Below are 20,258 nucleotides of genomic sequence, written 5' to 3'. Positions count from 1 at the left end.
AATCTTTTTAAATTTGTTGAGACTTGCTTTGTGACCCTGCGTATGGTCTTCTTTGAGAATGATCCATGAGCACTTGAGAAAAAGGTGTATCCTGCTGTTGTGGGGTGTAATGTCCTATTAATGTCTGTTAAGTCTTGCTCATTTATTGTAATATTCAAATTCTCTGTTTCTTTATTGATCCTCTGTCTAGATGTTCTGTCCATTGATGAGAGTGGGGAATTGAAGTCACCAACTATTATGATAGATGTGTTTATTTCCCTTTTCTGTGTTTGCCTCATGTATTTTGGGATATTCTGGTTTGGTGCATAAATATTTATGATTGTTATGTCTTCATGTTGAATTGTTCCTTTTATTAGTACATAGTATCCTTTGTCTCTTTTAACTGTTTTACATTTGAAGTCTAATTTGTTGCATATTAGTATAGCTACTCCTGCTCTTTTCTGGTTGTTATTTGCATGAAATATCTTTTCCTAACCTTTCACTTTCAACTTATGTTTATCTTTGGGTCTAAGATGTGTTTCCTGTAGACAGCATATAGAAGGATCCTGTTTTTGAATCCGTTCTGCCAGTCTATGTCTTTTGATTGGGGAGTTCAGTCCATTAACATTTAGTGTTATTACTGTTTGGGTAATACTTTCCTCTGCCATTTTGCCTTTTGTATTTTGTATGTCATATCTAATTTTCCTTCTTTCTACACTCTTCTCCACACATCTCTCTTCTGTCTTTTCATATCTGTCTCTAGTGCTCCTTTTAGTATTTGTTGCAGAACTGGTCTCTTGGTCACAAATTCTCTCAGTGATATTTTGTCTGAAAATGTTTTAATTTTTCCCTCATTTTTGAAGGACAATTTTGCTGGGTATAGAATTCTTGGTTAGCAGTTTTTCTCTTTTAGTGATTTAAATATATCATCCCACTGTCTTCTTGCCTCCATGGTTTCTGCTGAAAAATCTACACATAGTCTTATTGGGTTTCCCTTGTATGTGATGGATTGCTTTTCTCTTGCTGCTTCCAAGTTCCTCTCTTTCTCTTTGACCTCTGACATTCTGACTAGTAAGTGTCTTGGAGAACGTCTATTTGGATCTCTTCTCTTTGGGTTACGCTCCACTTCTTAGATCTGAAATTTTAGGTCTTTCATAAGAGTTGGGAAATTTTCAGTGATAATTTCTTCCATTAGTTTTTCTCCTCCTTTTCCCTTCTCTTCTCCTTCCAGGACACCCACAACACGTATATTTGTACGCTTCATATTATCATTCAGTTCCCTGTGTCCCTGCTCATATTTTTTCATTTTTTTTCCCTATAGTTTCTGTATCTTGTCGGATTTCAGATGTTCCGTCCTCCAGTTCACTAATCCTAACCTCTGTCTCTTGAAATCTACCATTGTAGGTTTCCATCGTTTTTTTCATCTCTTCTAATGTATCTTTCATCCCCATAAGTTCCGTGATTTGTTTTTTCAGACTTTCCATTTCTTCTTTTTGTTCATTCCTTGCCTTCTTCATATCCTCCCTCAATTCATTGATTTGGTTTTTGATGAGGTTTTCCATGTCTGTTCATACACTCTGAATTAGTTGTTTCAGCTCTTGTATCTCTTTTGAACTATTGGTTTGTTCCTTTGACTGGGCCATATCTTCAATTTTCCTGGTGTGATTTGTTATTTTTTGCTGTCGTCTAAACATTTAATTACCTTAATTAGTTTATTCTGGAGATTGCTTTCACTTCTCTTACCTAGGGTTTTCTTGCTAGATGAATTTGTTGTCTGTCTGTTCTTTGACCTTCAGTTCAGCTTTTTCCAGACCTCTAGCTTAGGTTTTGTTTAACAGAGGATAATTTTTCAGTTCTTGTTTTCTTGTTTCTTGACCTGCTTGTATGGTGCCTTTTCCCTCCCCACCCTTAGGAGGGTCTACGTAGGTATTATAGACTCCAGCCGGGTTTTCCCAGACTAAACTGGCCTCCTATCAGGGGGAAGGAGTCACCTGCATCAGTTTTCCCTGAGGGTGAGACCCAGCAGTTTAAAAGACTTTCCTGTGAAGTCTCTGGGCTCTGTTTTTCTTATCCTGCCCAGTATGTGGCGCATCTGCTGGTCACACCAGCAAAAGATGTTGCAGTACTTCTAACTTTGGAAGACTCTCCCTGCTGGGGGCGTGGTTCAGACGGAGGAGAGGTTGTAGGCTGGTTTTAATGGCTTCAAATTGCCAAGCCCTGGAGACTGAATTCCTTGAGAGAGGGATTCCACCTGAGTTGGGCTTCACCCCTCCCCTGGGGAAGGCACAGGTGGGAGACATCCCTGAAAGCAGCCCATTTCTGCCTATGCCTGGCGCAGTTGTAGCCCGAGAAGTCCCACCGCTGAATCCAGAGGCTGCCTAGTCTCCGTAGAAACACAGCCACTAAAACCTCTGTTTCCTCCCCCTTTCCTCTTTTTCCGTGAGCCCAATGAGCGTACTCCACCTTGACCGGGTTTAGAGTCTCTTTCCTTTCCCTCTGGGGAGCCGCCTGTGGGGGAGGGGCGCCGGGCGCCGGCCACCACGGCTTGGGGAACTCTTCGGTTTGGGGGAGGCTTGTAGCTGGTCCCGCTGGTCCAGACTGTAGTGCGCTGTGTGTCCGGTCACTGACGTGACTCCGGGAGCTGTTCTGTACTGTTTCTGATTATTTAGTAGTTGTTCTGGAGGATGAACTAAAACGCACACATTGCTAAGCCGCCGTCTTGGCCCCTCCTCTCTCATTTTATTTTGTATTTACTCCCCGCATTTTAAAATATAACTTTACTTTGCCTTGTAGTGTATGCAGAGAATATTTCCAAAATGGTGGGAAGAGAAAAGCACTTGAGAAAGATGAAAAAAGAGCTCTACTCGCCAATAAGACCACTCCAGCCTTAAATATGCATGAGTCTTCTAAACTTGAAGGTCATTTAACCAAGCTCAGCTTTACAAATCCTGAAATTATAACTGAGTAAGTACTCTTTTTCTAGCCCAATTAATATTAGTCTGGATAGCTATGTGAATAATGTAAAATAATGAAATAGTTTCTTTTACAGAAAGCAGTGAGCAGTATACTTACACCTCAGAAAATGAGCTAGACTGAAAAAATGCAGATTTATAACATGAGGTTAAAAAATTAGCATAATGTTAAGGGTCATCTGGAAAACTGGTTCTTTAACTTGGGTTGTTCTCACTGAAAATGAGGAAGAATATTTTATTAAATGTTTATGTAATTACTATAATTCACAGAATCCAGAAAGCAAAATCCAGTTAAATAATGTATTTTTAAAATGGCTGTCCACTAAGAAACACAAATAAGGAAAAAAATGGAAGATTATTAAGAGAACCAATTAGCATTGTTTTATTGGTGGTATGAAAATCTGGCTCCTCATAATATATTATATGCACATAGGCAAAATTTTGCTTTGTATAAAGATCCGTGAATTTTATAATCTGATTAATTATGAGTAGCATTAAAATTATTTATGATCCCTCACAGCAGAATGGATTTGCAGTATCAAATAATATTTTATTAATATCTTAGAAATGCTAAACTTGAATAATTCTAGAAGTGTTCTTGCTTAACACTGAAAACTATGAAAATAAAATTAAAAGTTCAAATCAATTCTAAATCTATAGTTATCAATATAAGATTTTGGTTCATTTCTTTTTACACCATGTTGAATAAACTGTCTAGTTAGTTATAAAAATTTATTTAGAATTAATTAACATACCTTTGATTAGATCACTAGGAAAGGATAAGGCCTGTTTTTGCCTTTGTTCAAAGTTCATTACAAAGTTTACAAAGCATAATTAATGGCTTACTAAGTGAACATTCTTTTACTCAGGTGTTATGAAAATTTAAAAATACTTTCAAATATTGGCCAGCATAAAAATTATATAGTTATAATTCTATCAAAAACAGGTACAAATGGAAAGTATCAATTTTAGAATTTCTATTTGATTCTTCTAATTCTTTGAACAGATTTATAATAACATTTTGAAATCTTTGCTAAATCCAACATTTAGGTCTATTTAGTCATTTTTTATTTATTGCTGTTTTTTTCTCCTGAATATAGGTCACACTTTCTTGCTTTACTTTGCATGTCACAATTTCTTTCTTGAAAACTGGACATTTTTTTTATTATATAGTTAGAAATTCTCTGTTTGGATTTTTCTCCTCAGGTTAGTGATGGTTGTTTTTTCAGTAATTTGTCTGGACTTAATACATGAACTCTGTCTCATGATGCACATATTTGGATTTCTATGCTCAGTGTTTTTATTATTACTGTTATTATTTTAGGCTAATATCCCAGGGTTTACCTCTCTTGACTGCATAGCTTAGTGTTCAAACAATGATAGGTCAGAGATTACGCTGAAATCCCATTAGCCAGTAAGACTTACACCCTCTGCCAGTGGTCATGTGTGTTGGTTAGGGAGTGCATTAAAAAGTCTGCCAGTTTTCAAGCCTGCTTCACCTTTTACTTTCCGCCAGGCCCTCTTGGGTGTCTCTGTGTGTTTGTACAACCTACCAGTTAGCCATAGTCACGTTGAGAACTTATCTGGCCCCTTTCTTCCTCTCTCATTTCTAAGACGTTTCTTTTAAATGACTCCTCCTACCAATCTGCAGCTTAGCCCAGCTAAGACTGCAACCTGAGTCTAGAATACCTGTGGATGTTTCCTGTTTATATCCTTTTTCCCCCCTTTTTTTAACCTTTGCTCCAAATACCATTAATGAGCCTTTATTGTAATACTTACTGTATTGTATTAAAGTTCACTTATTGTATGTTTTCTGAATACAAAAAAAGTATCACTGTATGAAAAACATTACATATAGAAAAGATTATAGACAGAGAAAAGATTTCTCAATTCTGTTTACATTTAGGCACATTTCTTTCCAGTCTTTTTATCAGGCAATATATTTTTTTTTACACAGTGGAGTCCGTATAGTATAAAAAAAATTATGAACTATTTTTCCCATGCCATTAAAACATTCTGCATAGATTTCAACATAACAATTTACCATTGTGTGTGTCACTTCAATATGAAGTGAACTTAAATACAAAATGACACCCAGGTTTCCCAAAGAAAAATACCACCCTCTCCCCCCACCCCACCCCCGCCACACACACACACACTTTTCGAGAAATAGATGAAATAGTCAGAGATTGGCTGTTTACTTTACTTACACATATTATCATGTAAGAAGGTATGTATTCCTTCCTATCCAGATCTATTTGAATTCTGGATAGCAAGTGTTACCTTTTTCCTGTTCTTATTCCCAAAAAAACAATTCAAATTATTTTGATTTTTGGGTTCAGACAGTGAGGGCTCATGTTGCAAAGATCTTTTATTTTGTTCATTCTTCCACTTAATGAAAACCAAATTTAAGGCCAAATGCTTCTTCCCATTAGAGCCACAATTCGAGTTATCTGTATCTCAAAATTAAGATACAGCACTTTTTAAATTTGTATATAATGTGATCATTGGAAATTTTATCCTAACCACCATTTCCCATTCTCCTAACATTAGAATAGCAGCACCCCCCCACCCCTGTAAGTATATATTTGTGATTGACACAAAATAAGTGACTGACACAAAAATTCTTTCCTGAATTTTTGAAAGTGTTTATATTATTTCCAAAAATTGGAGTTTAACAAAAAGAATGTAATTTAAGACTGTTGTAGTTTGCTAGCTGCCGGAATGCAATATACCAGAAACGGAATGGCTTTTAAAAGGGGTAATTTAATGAGTTACTAGTTTATAGTTCTAAGGCCAAGAAAATGTCCCAATTAAAACAAGTCTATAGAAATGTTCAATCAAAGGCATCCAGGGAAAGATACCTTGGTTCAAGAAGGCCGATGAAGTTCAGGATTTCTCTCTCAAGTGAGAAGGCACATGATGAACACAGTCAGGGCTTCTCTCTTGGCTGAAAAGGCACATGGTGAATACGGCATCATCTGCTAGCTTTCTCTCCTGGCTTCCGGTTTCATGAAGCTCCCCGGGAGGCGTTTTCCTTCTTCATCTCCAAAGGTCACTGGCTGGTGAACTCTCTGCTTCGTGGTGCTGCAGCATTCTCTGCTCTCTCTCAATCTCCCATCCTCCAAAATATTTCCTCTTTTATAGGACTCCAATAAACCAATCAAGACCCACCCAAATGGGTGGAGACATGTCATCCCTTAGTCCATTTTAACAACCACTCTTGACTAAATCACATCATCCAGGGAGATGGTCTGATTACAGTTTCAAACACACAGTATTGAGTAAAGATTATTCTACCTTTATGAAATGAGATTTATATTAAAACATGGCTTTTCTTAGGGGGCATACTTCCTTTCAAACCAGCACAAAGACCCTCAACCAGACTTCCCATTTCTCAGTCAGAAGTATATATTGATATATTCCTGCTGATCACATAAACATGATTAGAAATTATTGGATCTATATTTAAGGGTTAGGTTATGCTTTACTGGCTCTGCATGAAAACAAATCTGAGGCTAGAAAGAAACTGGAGAATTTATCTAATTGCCTGATGATGTTGCATTTAAAACTTATCTGTATAAGTAAACATCCAACAATTACAATTATAAAGCTGTACATTCACAGATAATTACTAAATCTTTGATAAATGTCTTTGCCTCCTTTCTTTCTTTCTTTCTTTTTTTTTTAACTGGTGAAGTTGTGGGTTTACAGAACAGTCATGCATGAAATACAGGCTCCCCATATGCCACCATATTATTAACACCTTGCATTGGTGTGGATCATTTGTTACAACTGATGAAAGCACATATTTATAGTTGTGCTATTAACTATAGTCTATGGTTTGACTTACAGTCTATGGTTTGTAGTGCCATTTCATGGCCTTTTTAAAAATTTTTTTCTCTTACCATATACAATCTAACATTTCAGCTTTTAACCACATTCAGATATATTTCTAAGTGCTGTTAATTACACTTATAATGTTGTACTACCATCACCATCATCCATTACCAGAACATTTCCATTGTTCCAAATGAACTCTGTATATTTTAAAGCTTAACATCCTATTCCCTTCCCCCACCCCATCCCCTGGTAACCTGTATTCTAATTCCAATTCTGTGAATTTGCTTATTCTGATTATTTCATACCAGGGAGATCATACAATGTTTATACTTTTGTGTCTGGCTTATTTCACTCAACATGATATCTTCTGTCCATGTTGTCACATGTATCAGACTGTCATTACTTTTAATGGCTGAATTATATTCCATTGTATGTAAATACCACATTTTGTTTATCCATTTATCTGTTGATGGACACTTGAGTTGCCTTTATCTTTTCTCAGTTGTGAATAATACCTTTAAGAACATGGTTATGCAAATATCTGTTCAAGTCCCTGCTTTCAATTCTTGAGGATATAAACCTAGTAGTGGGATTGCCAGATCGCATGGTAATTCTATACTTAGCTTTCTGAGGAACCGCCAGACTGTCTTACATAGTGGTTACATGATTTTTACTTTGCTGCTAGCAATGAATGAGTGTTCCTATTTCTCCACATCCTTTCTAACACTTGTAATTTTCTGTTTTCTTACTAGTGGCCATTCCAAGGGGTGTGAAATGGTATTTCATTGTGGTTTTAATTTGCGTTTTCCTGATACTAATGATGCTGAGCATCTTTTCATACTTTCTGGCCATTTGCATATCTTTTTTGGAGAGATGCCTATTGAAGTCTTTTGCCTGTTTTTACTTGCATTGTCTTTTTGATGTTAAGTTGAAGTATTTCTTTATATATTTTGGATATTAAGCATTTATTGGATATGTGGTTTCCAGATTTCTTCCACTGAGTAGACTTCCTTTTCACCTTCATAAAGTTTTTTGAGGTGTGTCCTCGCTAGCTGCCAGAATGCAATATACCAGAAATGGAACTGGAAGGCTTTTAAAAAGAGGAATATAATAAGTTGCAAGTTTACAGTTCTAAAGCTGAGGAAATGTCCCAATTAAAACAAGTCTATAGGAATGTCCAATTTAAGACATCCAGGGAAAGATACCTTGGTTCAAGAAGGCCGATGAAGTTCAGGGTTTCTATCTCAAGTGAGAAGGCATATGATGAACATAGTCAGGGCTTCCCTCTCAGCTGAAAGGGCATGTTCTAGTTTGCTAGCTGTCAGAATGTGATATACCAGAAATGGAATGGCTTTTTGAAAAGAGGAATTTAATAAGTTGCTAATTTACAGTTCTTAGGCCAGGAAAATGTCCCAGGTAAAACATATCTATAGAAATGTCCAATCTAAGGCATCCGGGGAAAGGTACCTTGGTTCAAGAAGGCCAATGAAGTTCAGGGTTTTTCTCTCAAGTGAGAAAGCATATGGCAAACACAGTCAGGGTTTCTCTTTCTGCTGGAAGGGCACATGGTAAACACAGCATCATCTGCTAGCTTTCTCTGCTAGCTTCCCGTTTCATGAAGCTCCCTGGGAGTTGTTTTCCTTTTTCATCTCCAAAGCTATGGCTGGTAGACTGTGCTTCATGGTGCTGCAGCATTCTCTGCTCTCTCTGAATCTCCCACATTCTCCAAAATGTTTCCTATTTTATAGGATTCCAGTAAACTAATCAAGGCCCACCCAAATGGGTGGAGACTCATCTCCACTTAATCCAGTTTAACAACCACTCTTGATTGAGTCACATCTCTGGGAGATGATCTAATTACAGTTTCAAACATACAGTACTGAATAGATATTAGAAGAAATGGTTGCCTTTACAGAATGGGATTAGGATTAAAACATGGCTTTTATAGGGTGCATGCATCCTTTCAAACCAGCACAAGGTGCAAGTTTTGAATTTTGATGGTGTCCCATTTATCTTTATTTCTTTTGTTGCTTGTACTTTAGGTGTACAGTCTAAGAAAGCATTGCGAAACACAGGGTCCTGAATGTGCTTCATTATGTTTTCTTATAGGAGTATGATAGTTCTGGCTTTTATATTTAGATATATATTTTAGATAAATATTTTATATATTTTTATTAACATTTTATTTATAATATTTTATTAATAAATTTTATTACTATTTATATATTATTAATATTAGACAAATATTTTATATTTTAAATATTTATATTATGTTATATTTATAATGAAATACCATTTCAATGATATTTCAAAGATATTTCGTTCTTTTAGTTGTTTTTGTAAATGGAATTCATATATTAACTTTAGGAGCTTTGTTACGGATTTTTCAAGATTTCCTGTATGTAGGATCATGTCATTTGCAAGTAGAGAAACTTTTACTTCTTCCTTTCCAAATGGGATGCTTTTTTTTTTTGGCTTAACAAAGGAAGTTTATTGGCTCACAGTTTCAGAGACTAGAAGGCTTGCTTCCTCCTGGGATGATATCTTCTGGCTGGCTGGCAAACTTTGGGGTTCCTGGGCTTTTCTGTGATAATGCAGTGCATATGCTGGCATCTTCTTTTTCTTCTGAGTTCCATTGACCTTCAACTTCTGGCTGCTCCCTATGGCTTCTCTTCTGTGTCCAATTTCATTTGCTTATAAGGACTTCAGCCCTATGGATTTTATTTCTTTTTCTTGCCTGATTGCTCTGGCAAGAACTTCCAGTACAATATGAGTAACAGTAGTGGCAGTGGGCTTCTTTGTCTTGTCCTTATTTTAGAGGGAAAACGTCCAATCTTTCCCCATTGAGTATGATGTTAGCTGTTGGCTTTTCATATATACCCTTTATTATCTTGAGGAAGTTTCCTCCTATTCTGAGTGTTCTAAATGTTTTTATCAAGAAGGCTGCTAGATTTTGTGAAATGCCTTTTTTCCTGCCTCAATTGAGATGATCATGTGAGTTTCCCCTTTGTTCTGTTAATGTGGTATATTTATTGATATTCTTATGTTGACCCACCCTTGTAAACCAGGGGTAAATCTCATTTGATCATGGTATGCTTTTAATGTGCTTTTGGATTCAGTTTGCTGGTATTTTGTTGAGGATTTTTACATTTGTATTCATAAGAGATAATTGGTCTGTAATTGTCTTTTCTTATGGTATCTTTATTTGGCTTTGGTATAAGAGTGGTATTGATCTTGTAGAATGAATTATGGAGTCGTCTCTACTATTCAAGTTTTTATTAGACTTGAACAAAATTGGATTTGTCTTCTTGAAATTTTAGGTAAAATTTACCTGTGAAGCCACTGGTCCTGGACTTTTCTTTATTGGGAGGCTTTTGATTACTGATTCAATCTCTTTACTAGTAATTGGGTTTTTGAAATCTATTTCTTCTTGAGTCAGTGTAGGTGGTTTGTGTATTTCTAAGAATTTGTCCATTTCATCTGTGCTATCTAACAGTTGTTCGTAGTATACTCTTATAGTCTTTTTTATTTTCAGTAGGGTTGGTAGTAACGTCCTCTTTTCATTTCTGATTTTCATTATTTATCCCTTCTTTTTTTCTTCATCAGTCTAACTAAGGTTTGTCAAGCTTCTTATTGATCTTTTTTTTGTTTTCTTGATTCTCTCTATTGTTTTTGTTGTTCTTGATTTCATTCATCTTCACTGTAACCTTTGTTGTTTTTTTCCTTCTGTTTGCTTGTTTACCTTGCTCTTCTTTTTCTAATTCTTCCAGTTTTGAAGTTAGGTCTCTGACATAAAATGTCTTTCCTCTTTTTTAATGTAAGTATTTAGAGCTAGACATTAAAGCGCTGTCTTTGCTGCATCCCATAAGTTTTGGTTTGTGGTACCTTCATTTTCATTCACCCCAAGATATTTCCTAATTTCCCTTGTGATTTCCTCTTTAACTTATTAGTGGTTTAAGAATATATTGTTTAATTTTTACATATTTGTGAATTTTCCATTTTTCTCTCTGTCATTAATTTCTAGCTTCATTCCATTGTGGTTAGAGAAGATACATTGTATGATTTCAGTATTTTTAATTTATTGAGACATGTTTCGTAACTTAACATATGGCTTGTCCTGAAAAATGATCCCTGTGCACTCAAGAAGAAGTATATTCTGTTTTTGTTGGGTGAAGTATTCTCTAAATGTCTTTTAGGTCTAGTTGGTTGCACACTGTGCATTTTAATATTTAAAAATGCTAACTCTGGTATTTATTCCCTGAAATGTCTGTTTCTAGATTTTGTAACCACCTGATAAGACAGATTTTCTTTAGCTTCATCCCTCCTATTAGAAAGGTCTGCCTAAGTCAAATGTAATGTGTAGGGTCCTTCCTGTCTTTTCTGGTACTGTGTCTTGTCCTGAGTTTGTGCTTGTCAGTCATTTTGGAGTTCCCCTGTTTATAGGAGTTCGAGTACTTTATTTCCCAGGAGACAGACCTCCCTCTCTAGGAAGTTTAAAGCAGGCAAGCCTTTGACCCAGGCTGATCACCTCTGTAGTTTGTTATACCCACATCGTTGTCTTAAGCTGCTTTTTGCCTGCAGGGCAAATTCTGAGTTGGGGGCATGCCAGAGAGAAGTTTCTCAAGTCAGTTCTTTTCCAACCAAAATAGTACCAAGGATTCATGAAAGGGGTGCAGACTGGACCCCCTTCCTGCCCTAGGGAGGAGATGAGGAAGGGTGCCAGGAGCTTCTTCTATGTCTTCCCAAGACCAAGTTTTCTTGACTTGCCCAGCAAATGCAGCCCTTAAACAAGCCCACAGCCTTGAGGAAGCATACATCTTTAGATCTTCTTCTCCACACCTTTGTCCCATGGATATTGGGACAATGGCTGCCCTTATAGCTGAGTCCCTAGTGTTTTGAAGTTGCTAATCAAAAGCCATGATCAATGATCAGCTGTGCCCATCCCTTGTCTTGGAAAAGAGTTTTTATCCCTTTCTGTCAACAGTGAGCTTATCAGGGGCTATATCCATGAGTACTTGGAATGCATGCTGGTAACACTGCAAGGAGAGGGCAATTTACTGATCCTTACTGTAATTTCCCGTCTTCTTCCTCCTGCTCTTCCTGGATGCTGTACAGTGTTCTAGACTTCAAAGTTTTAAAATTGTTGTTTCAGGCAGTTCTGTCTTTAATAGTTGTTTTGTTGGAAGGACGTAATCCTGGAGCTTCCTATTCTCCCATCTTCCCACAGTCCTCTAGCACCTGTCTTTTCTGTGGATTTTTTTTAAAGCTTTTAAATTTCATAAGACTTGTTTAAAAATTATTATTATTTTTTTTGCCAGATTGCTACTAAAGCAGAAAAAGTATGACTGTGATTCTAAATATCTTTAAATTGTTCGTGTTTTGCCTAATAGGTTCCTTTGGAAAGAAAATCTCTGCCTTCTTTTCTGCCAAGTTTATCAAGTGATTGATAGAAGCATCCAAAGCCCAATTGTTTGAAGTCTTTCAGGCTATTGCTATTTTTTTTTCCAAATAGTACTTTATTGGTCAGAATAAAGAAATTTAGGGAGCATAATATTGTAGAGAATTTCTAAGGGCTCAAGTTTAAGTTAGTGCCCTCTTTTCTGAAGTAATTTGATGGAAAGATTTTGCCTTCTATACGTTATTCTTTTATTAGGTTGTTTCATCTTAGCATCTTTTTATGCATGAATTTTACGTTCTTCGGATGGATTCCCAGAAGTGGATTTCTGGATTGAAGAACATTAATGGTCTAGGCTGTCATATATATTATGGAAATACTTTCCAGAAAAATTTTACTAATTCCATTGCATCTAGTATATGTGCCCATTTTGCTGAAATTCACCAACATTGAGCATTTTCATTTTTTCACTCTTTATTAGCATGATAAAATAAAATGCCATCCAAGTGTTAATATTAATATATATTTCTAACAGATTCATGAAATGCAAAAAGGAAAAGTAAAATAACATGAAATTAGGAAACTAAAATTTATTCTTTATAGTTCTAGTACCTACCATGGCAAACATGGCACACATGCTGTCATACTTTCCACACAATCCATGATAAAATGAGGTAATTAGTTATAAGATCTTTTCCACAGAACCTATATTTGGCCTCAGAATCCTTTTCATAGCACTCTGAGAAGCTGTTGCCAAGTCTGTCAGTATGAGAGCATCATCTGCTTTTCAAGTGCCTTACTCTTGATGTAAGTAGGACTATAATTGTGGCTCTAAGTTTCTTAGCAGCTGGGCCAGAACTGTGAAAAGAATTGTGTCTTTATTTCCTTTTTTTTTTTTTTGAGAAATGTCTATTTTTGCCATTTGCCCACTTAAGTATTATGTCTTAAATGTTTCTTTTTATCAATTTATGTGAACTCTTTATGTATTCAGAATATTATTTGATATTTGAAGTTATTGGAGTAAGAGTTTAACTTAGACTTCATCAGTAGATGGAAGGAAGGAAAGATATATTTAGGATAGAAGAATCATGTTTTTATAGTCATTCTCTTGATACTCAGTTAATGGAATTATTAAAAAAGAAAAGTGAAGGTGGGAAAAGGGACAGAAGTAATGGCACTGAGCCAAAGGAAAGACTGTAAAGAATAATAAGTGGTTACTGGCAATTTAAGAGTCTTATTACAGGCCTTGTCTCTATTCTGCTTTCGGATATAAGATATTAGACATATTCTTAGAAGGTTTGTGACAGAAATAGGGAATACAATACATGGTAATAGGTAATGTCTAATAAATTATATACACAAATATAAATTTGAACCTAAAAATAAAAGATATATTTTTTTTGACTGAAATAGTGAGAGAATAGTAGGTTTCCTTCCAATGTTTGCTGCTGGCAAATATGAGGTTTAAATGGCCTGTATATTTGTAATTTATCAAGTTATAGTTACAAATATTAAATCTGGAAAAGTTGTAATATTACCAGTGTAGTTAAAACCCATTTACAGGGAGGGACATCTGTAGCACTGTGGTAGAATTCTCATCTGCCATGCAGGAGACCTGGGTTTGATTCCCAGACCCAGCAGTTGCCAAAAAAAAAAAACCAAGAAAAAAATAAAAACATTTAAAGCCATTTATATTGTAATTCTTAAAACCGTTTCTGCAGAAACAATGCTTATTAACCAATTCCAAAATATAAAGTTCTGTCCATGTGTTTTCTTGGCTTAAAATGTATATATCCTGAGCCAGTTCCTGAGTTTCCTTTCCTTTTATAAATTAAGGTAACGGTATATAGTCTCCTAGTTATTAAGAAAAATGGGAAGAACTATAAATAAAAACCTCAAAACCTTGACCGTCTTTCTGATAATGACCCAAAGCACTTGGATATTGAGAATGACACTGTTCATGATTATATAGGTGAAAAACATCATTTGGATAACAGGTCAATTGGCAAATTATTCACAAGAATAATAACCATGATCCAGACTTCTATAATCTAACTGCATAAAATAAAAATTATGATTGCAAAGGATTTTCTACCTAAAGAAATTCCTTCTACAAGATTCATAAAGTGAGTGTACTTCCTTAGTTAGTAAGATGTAAAGTATCCACTCTGTTAGGCTCAGTTTATAAGATTCTTGATGTAGTTCTGTGTACTATGTCCCCAACTATTGAAGATTTACTTTCTAAGTAAGTTGTTTATTATTTTAGTAACTAGAATTGAATCTGATTTTATCTAATGAAATAAAATGTAAAGCTAATTAGTTTTATATACAAAATTAAAGAAAGATAATTTAGGTAATTGAATCTTCAGCATTTTGTTTAAGCTAGCAAATTGCTATATTCTAATGGGTTACCTAAAGCCTTTCTGGAACATATATCAGTGGCTGTTATTCATCTTTCGGGGTGACAAAGGTATGTGCTATTTTTTATTTTATGAGACTTCCTAGTAATTTACTAGTTGTTAGCCATCAACATCTTTATCCCTGTGACCTTTTTTTTTTAAGTGTTTATCTTAATTCATGTGTTCTTTTGGCCTGTTCTATTATCAGTTAATCTATTTGTTCTTTCCTAAAAATAACAGGATATTCTCTTTCTTTGTCTGTTTTCTAAATGTCGTGGGCTCTCTGCTCTTCTGTGTGATATTCTCCCTGGGCAGCCTAATTCACTCCTGTAACTTGGATTACCATTTATATATTGATGATTCCACATCCATATCTCCAGGTCATACCTCTGACTTGACCTCCATATATAGTTGCGTACTAGACATCTCTGTTTAAGCTTGTACCTATGAGATATCATTGTGTCATCAGTGAGCTGTCTCTCTTTTCCTAATGCCATTCAAATCTATTCCTCTTCCAATGTACCATGTTTCATTAAATCCATCTGTATGCCCAAGCCAAAAATCTTAAGATTTATTCTTGACTCCCTCCTCTGTCTTGCTTCCCACATCTAGGTAATCAAGTCCTACTGTCATTTCTCAGTTCTCAGTATCTCTTTAGTCCATCCGTTTCTCTCTATCTCATCTCTCACTAGGGCAATTACAGTAGCCTCCTTTCAGTCTTACTCCAATCCATTCTTCACAGTTCAACTTGAAAGATTTTTCTAAAACACAACCTGATAATGTCAGCTGTCTTAATTTTTTTCAGTGATTTTCCATTGTCCTTGTGACAAACTCCTCAAGTTCCTTAATTAACAAAAAAAAGTCCTTCGTGATTGACTCCCCCCCATTTCTCATACTTTTTTTTAACTATATGACTCAATAACATCGATCTTCATTTAATTCATATAGAGTTCCAACTCTTGCTCAGTATTTTTCCTTCTGACTAGAACACTCTCTCACAACCCATCACTTCCCTCTTTGCTTGCTCTTCATCCCTAGATATTGTCTTAAAGTTCCTTTGGAAGACCTTGCTTTACTCCTAGACTTGGGATCACCAACAGACTACATGCTCCTTTAAGACAGCAACATCTCAGACTGTGATTTGTGGATCCTTGGGGACCTGGAAATTCACAGTAATTCCATACTAGTGCTAAGAAATTATTTATTTGCCTTTTTACCATGTTTGCTTTTGTACTCATGGTTCAAAGTAATGTATAACTATTGGCACTTTTGCATAAATCAAGGCAGTGGCACCAAACTACACATATTGTAGTCTTTATCACACACAGTTTAAAAAGTAAAAAAGCAGTTACACTTAGAATGTTGTTTATGAGGGGGTAAAACTTAGTTTTATTAAATCTGAACTCTTTAGTAATTGTTTTCTTAATATTATGTTATGAAATGGAAAGTAAACAGGAAGTACATCTGCTTCATGCCATAGCATGATGATTTTCCAGCTATTTTCTAATTAACTAGACATCAGATTTGCAAAAATATAAACAAATGTCATTCTCTCACTAAATTTTTGGTTTTGGAAACAGTTCTTTTTCATAAAATGTTATTTAAATTGGCCTATCCAACCTCACCTATAATTTATAATATTGTAACTATCCATAGATATAGCCCACATAAACTGCAGCTCTGTAAGCGTCCTCAATAAGTTTTAAGAGTATAAAGAGATTGAATCCAAAAAGTTTGAAAACCTCTGTTCTAACATATTGTACTTCCCTTATTCTAACTTTCATCACAGTTTATTATAGTTATTTGTTTATGATCTGTGTTTTCTATTAGACAAAGTTGTAAAACTCTGTGAAGTTAAGGTGCTCATCTGCCTTGTGAATACTAAGCTCCTAGCATAGTGCCAACATATACTAGGCCTTCAATAAATACTTTTTAAATTAATATATTCAATAAGTATATATTGATTGTTAGACTAGGCCTAAAGGGATGCAAAAATAAATAGATCATGTTTCTTCACTCTCTTTTGCTTCTCCTTACATTTGCAGTGATCTTATGTAGTCCAGTGGGCTATGTATGCTTATTTATAGCTATATGAGGGACTGTTATAATAGGAATATTGGGGAAACACTGAAAATCGGAGGAATTAGTGATCAATTTCTTACAGGGATATATAATTAATTTTCACAGAATTGACATTTGGGCTGAGCCTTGAAGGATGAGTAGGAAAGGAGAGAGGGCTTAATAGTAAGAAGAAAAAGATAAACAAAGACATGAAAGTACATTGTGTTTCCAGAAAAGCGTGACTAGTACAGTTGACTGAGTCTTAGATAATAAAGGGCTTTGAACATCATTTTTGCAGAAAATGGGAAGCCACCCTAAGTTCTTGAGAAAATAAATATCCTTTTAGGGGGCCCTCTAAATCTGTATACTCTAGGTAATGAAAGATACTCCCACAGAAAGACCAGTTGTAAGAAATGATAGATATTTAGGCTATAAACCAGAATAGAACCAAAGCAAAGATGAGTATAAGAGACCTGACAAAGTTATAAGACCCAGTTGAGGGAGAGAAATAGGAAAGGTCTACCAACCTTAGCATCGTTTTATAGAGTAGATATTTTGTGTGGTAGAACATGAGAAAAAGAAGAATTTGAAGAGTGGGAAGAAAATTAGTATAGTTTTAGATAAGTTGAATTTGAAAGTATTTCCAGGTCTTCTGTGTCAAAACATTTATCTAGCATATTATTGAAAATATGAGTCTGGAGTTAAAATGAGCTTAAAAATCAGAAAAGAATAAATAAATGTGTAAGTCTCATCGGCTTTTGGGGTTATTTTGATTGTAGAACTATATGATAACATCTGGATATACAGGATATCGTCTGGATCAGTCTGGAGATAGATGATAGAGTACAAAAAGAGAAATCTCAATTATGGAACCTCATGGAAGTCTTATATATAAGGGGGATAAAGAGAAAGCCACAGTGAACATGAGAGCTTAGAAGGGTGGTCATCAACAGAATGCAGATTAAAAAGATATTATTGGATTTAACAGTTATGAAGTCATTGATCTTGAGAGAGTTTTGTGTGGTGTAAGAGTGGCAGTTAAATTTCAGTGATTTGAGGTGTGACTGGGAGATTTATAAGATAATGATACTCTTAAGAGAAGTGTGATAGTGAGTAGAAAGTTTAAAATAGGATAATTTTTCGAAGGACATATAGATCAGGGTTACTACCCAATTAACAACAACATACGTTTTATTTTGAACATATAAGTCTACAGAAAAAATTATTACTTTCAATAACCTAATATAGTATTAACAAAATTAGGGAGGGTACTGTTTGGAAAGAGAGTAGTATTTAGCTAAAACCAAGTGACAGAAGATGTATGTGTATGTATGGAGACGGAAAAAGAAAGAGTAAATGTGTAAAGTTTTCTTGAACTTTAATCACCACCTCCTCGTATCCCCTGCACTTTCTTGATGAAAATTTCCTACGGTACTACTCCATATGAAATACTTTCCTCAAAGTTTTTACCCTTATTACCCATCCCTTCCCGCTGTCTTTGGAGATAAGTTTTTCTTGTCCATAATTTTAAAAAAATTTTCTTGAATCGCTGATTATGTTCAGACAGTGAATTTTCCATTAATTAATGCCATCTTTCTTGGTTAATTAGGATGGCTTGTCTTCTTAGAATTGAACCTGCTAAAATGTTTACTAATTTTATATTAGGTATTGGAGAGTGATACCTATATTTACATTGCCATTTTTTCTTAAATTTCTTACATTTTAATAAACATTCATTTTTCTTCACAGCATTTTGAAATGAATGTGTCAAAATATTCCTGTGGCACCTTGGTTAAGGTTGTGCTATGCAGGATTATCACTATTTATGCTATATACGTACAACTAATTTTCAGAGATTTCAGATAAATTACATTTTGTGCTAGATTATGTTGAACATAATTGGATATTTCTAATAAAAAAGGCAATGAAGAATCATACTCAGTTGGTAAAAAGAAAACCAGTTAAAACAGATTTCAACTGATACTGTAATTTTTATTTTGTGTACTAGCTATGCATAAAGGTGGCCATATACCTGGGTTTGACTTGTACAGTCTTGGTTTATGCTTGTTAATAGTGGTCCCTTTCATTTTCAAAAGTCTCCCAATTTTGACTATAAACTCTATGATCACTCTTTCTATAAACAAATAAAAAAGATCAAAACTTGCCTTATAACCATAGCTCAATGACATCTACCTTAAAAAAAGTGAGATAGATTTAGAGAATAGACAAAAGAGATATAGGTTAAGTGAACATCATGATCCATCAGATAACTTCACTTTCCCAAACTAATAAAAACTGGGTCATTTTTTTTTTTATGGCTTAGAAGAGGAAGCAGACAGAAAAACTAGAGACCTTTAGAATTGAGAACAGATATTCAGTCTGAAAAAATTGTAATTGAAAGGCAGAAAATTAGACACCAGTAGGATAAAATATTGAGTGGCTCTAGCAACCAGAACATATAGGTCAGGTACATTTTCATTCATTCAAAAAAAGAGTATTTGCTAAATGTTACTGTATTTTTAACTCTCTGTGCTAGGTAACATGGGAAATTGAAAAAGAAGGGTAAGACATTTTAGAAGGTAGCATAAGATTAAGAGAAGTAAATATATGTTGTTACTACGTGGCTTAGTTTATATCTAATTCTTCAACTTCGTATTTCTTGGTTGCTTAATGGTAAAGACAATAGTTTGCAACTCTGAGGTGTTCCTAGAGCAAAGCCAACTTTCCTTGTTTTGTTTTAAAATGTTAACAGTATTTGGTAGTGAGATTAATTGGCTTATTTAAATTTTAATTTTATTTAAATGATTTTTAAATTTTTTGCTTAGTGTGGGAGAGAAGAGGAACATCTTGTGCTTCAGAATCATTATGCCATGTTTTATATTTTTTTCCATGCAGAACATTATTCCAAAAAAATGTTTTAATGGATACAAAGTCATATTATCATAGCAGAGAAAAAGAAATGGAACATATCAATTTCATTTAGGCTCCCAGTGTACTGAGTAACATTGGACCTGTTTTCATACATAAAGAGTATCTGAAAAATTCTTTTTAGAGTCAAAAAGGTTCATAAGAAAGCTGGACAGTTAAAACAGGGCTTTTATTCCTATTACCTTAAAAAATAGAAGAAAATCCGTAATTATATTTCATGTTTTAAACAGAATCATTGACTATATTTCTAATATATTATGCATGTTCTTTAATATGCATAATTGAATACATTGTTGAATGTTTAGCTTCTCAATTATATGTCCAGTGAGTATGAAATTGAGAAGTTGAAAATTCACTCCTTTAAGCAGGCCTAATGAATTTTTGTCTTTATCTCAATTACATAAAGTGTGAGAACTAAACACCTTATCATAGGCATTACTTTGATTTTCTAACTATTTGTATAAAATAATGAGCATGCAATAAATAATTTAATTGACAGTGGCATATTTGTGGAAAAGCATGAACCCCAATTTTTAAATACCTTCATCTGGCACTTAATGGTTTCCGTGCTTTGTTTGCAATCTCATTCTTTTGAGGAAATGTAGTTATAACATTGTGTGAAGAACATATTAAAAGGGGAAAAAACAGAGAAGAGAACTGTAGGCGAATTTGAAAGCTGCA

At 34.7% G+C, this 20,258-nt stretch overlaps 1 protein-coding gene across 3 annotated transcripts in view; it reads left to right on the top strand.

The window, feature by feature from the left end:
* The window catches only part of SAMTOR (S-adenosylmethionine sensor upstream of mTORC1), a 131,585-nt gene that overhangs the window by 54,013 nt on the left and 57,314 nt on the right, over positions 1 to 20,258 (top strand). For all 3 annotated transcript variants that reach the window (XM_077111277.1, XM_077111356.1, XM_077111431.1), the window contains exon 3: positions 2,773 to 2,943. In XM_077111277.1, the coding sequence (XP_076967392.1) occupies positions 2,773 to 2,943 (171 nt within the window). The remainder of the gene's footprint in view (positions 1 to 2,772; positions 2,944 to 20,258) is intronic.

The sequence above is a fragment of the Tamandua tetradactyla genome, chromosome 1 (genome assembly GCF_023851605.1).
Source record: "Tamandua tetradactyla isolate mTamTet1 chromosome 1, mTamTet1.pri, whole genome shotgun sequence".
Classification (NCBI taxonomy): Eukaryota; Metazoa; Chordata; class Mammalia; order Pilosa; family Myrmecophagidae; genus Tamandua; species Tamandua tetradactyla.
The sequence above is the reverse complement of the archived record's forward strand: the minus strand, read 5'-3'. Positions and strand labels throughout refer to the sequence as shown.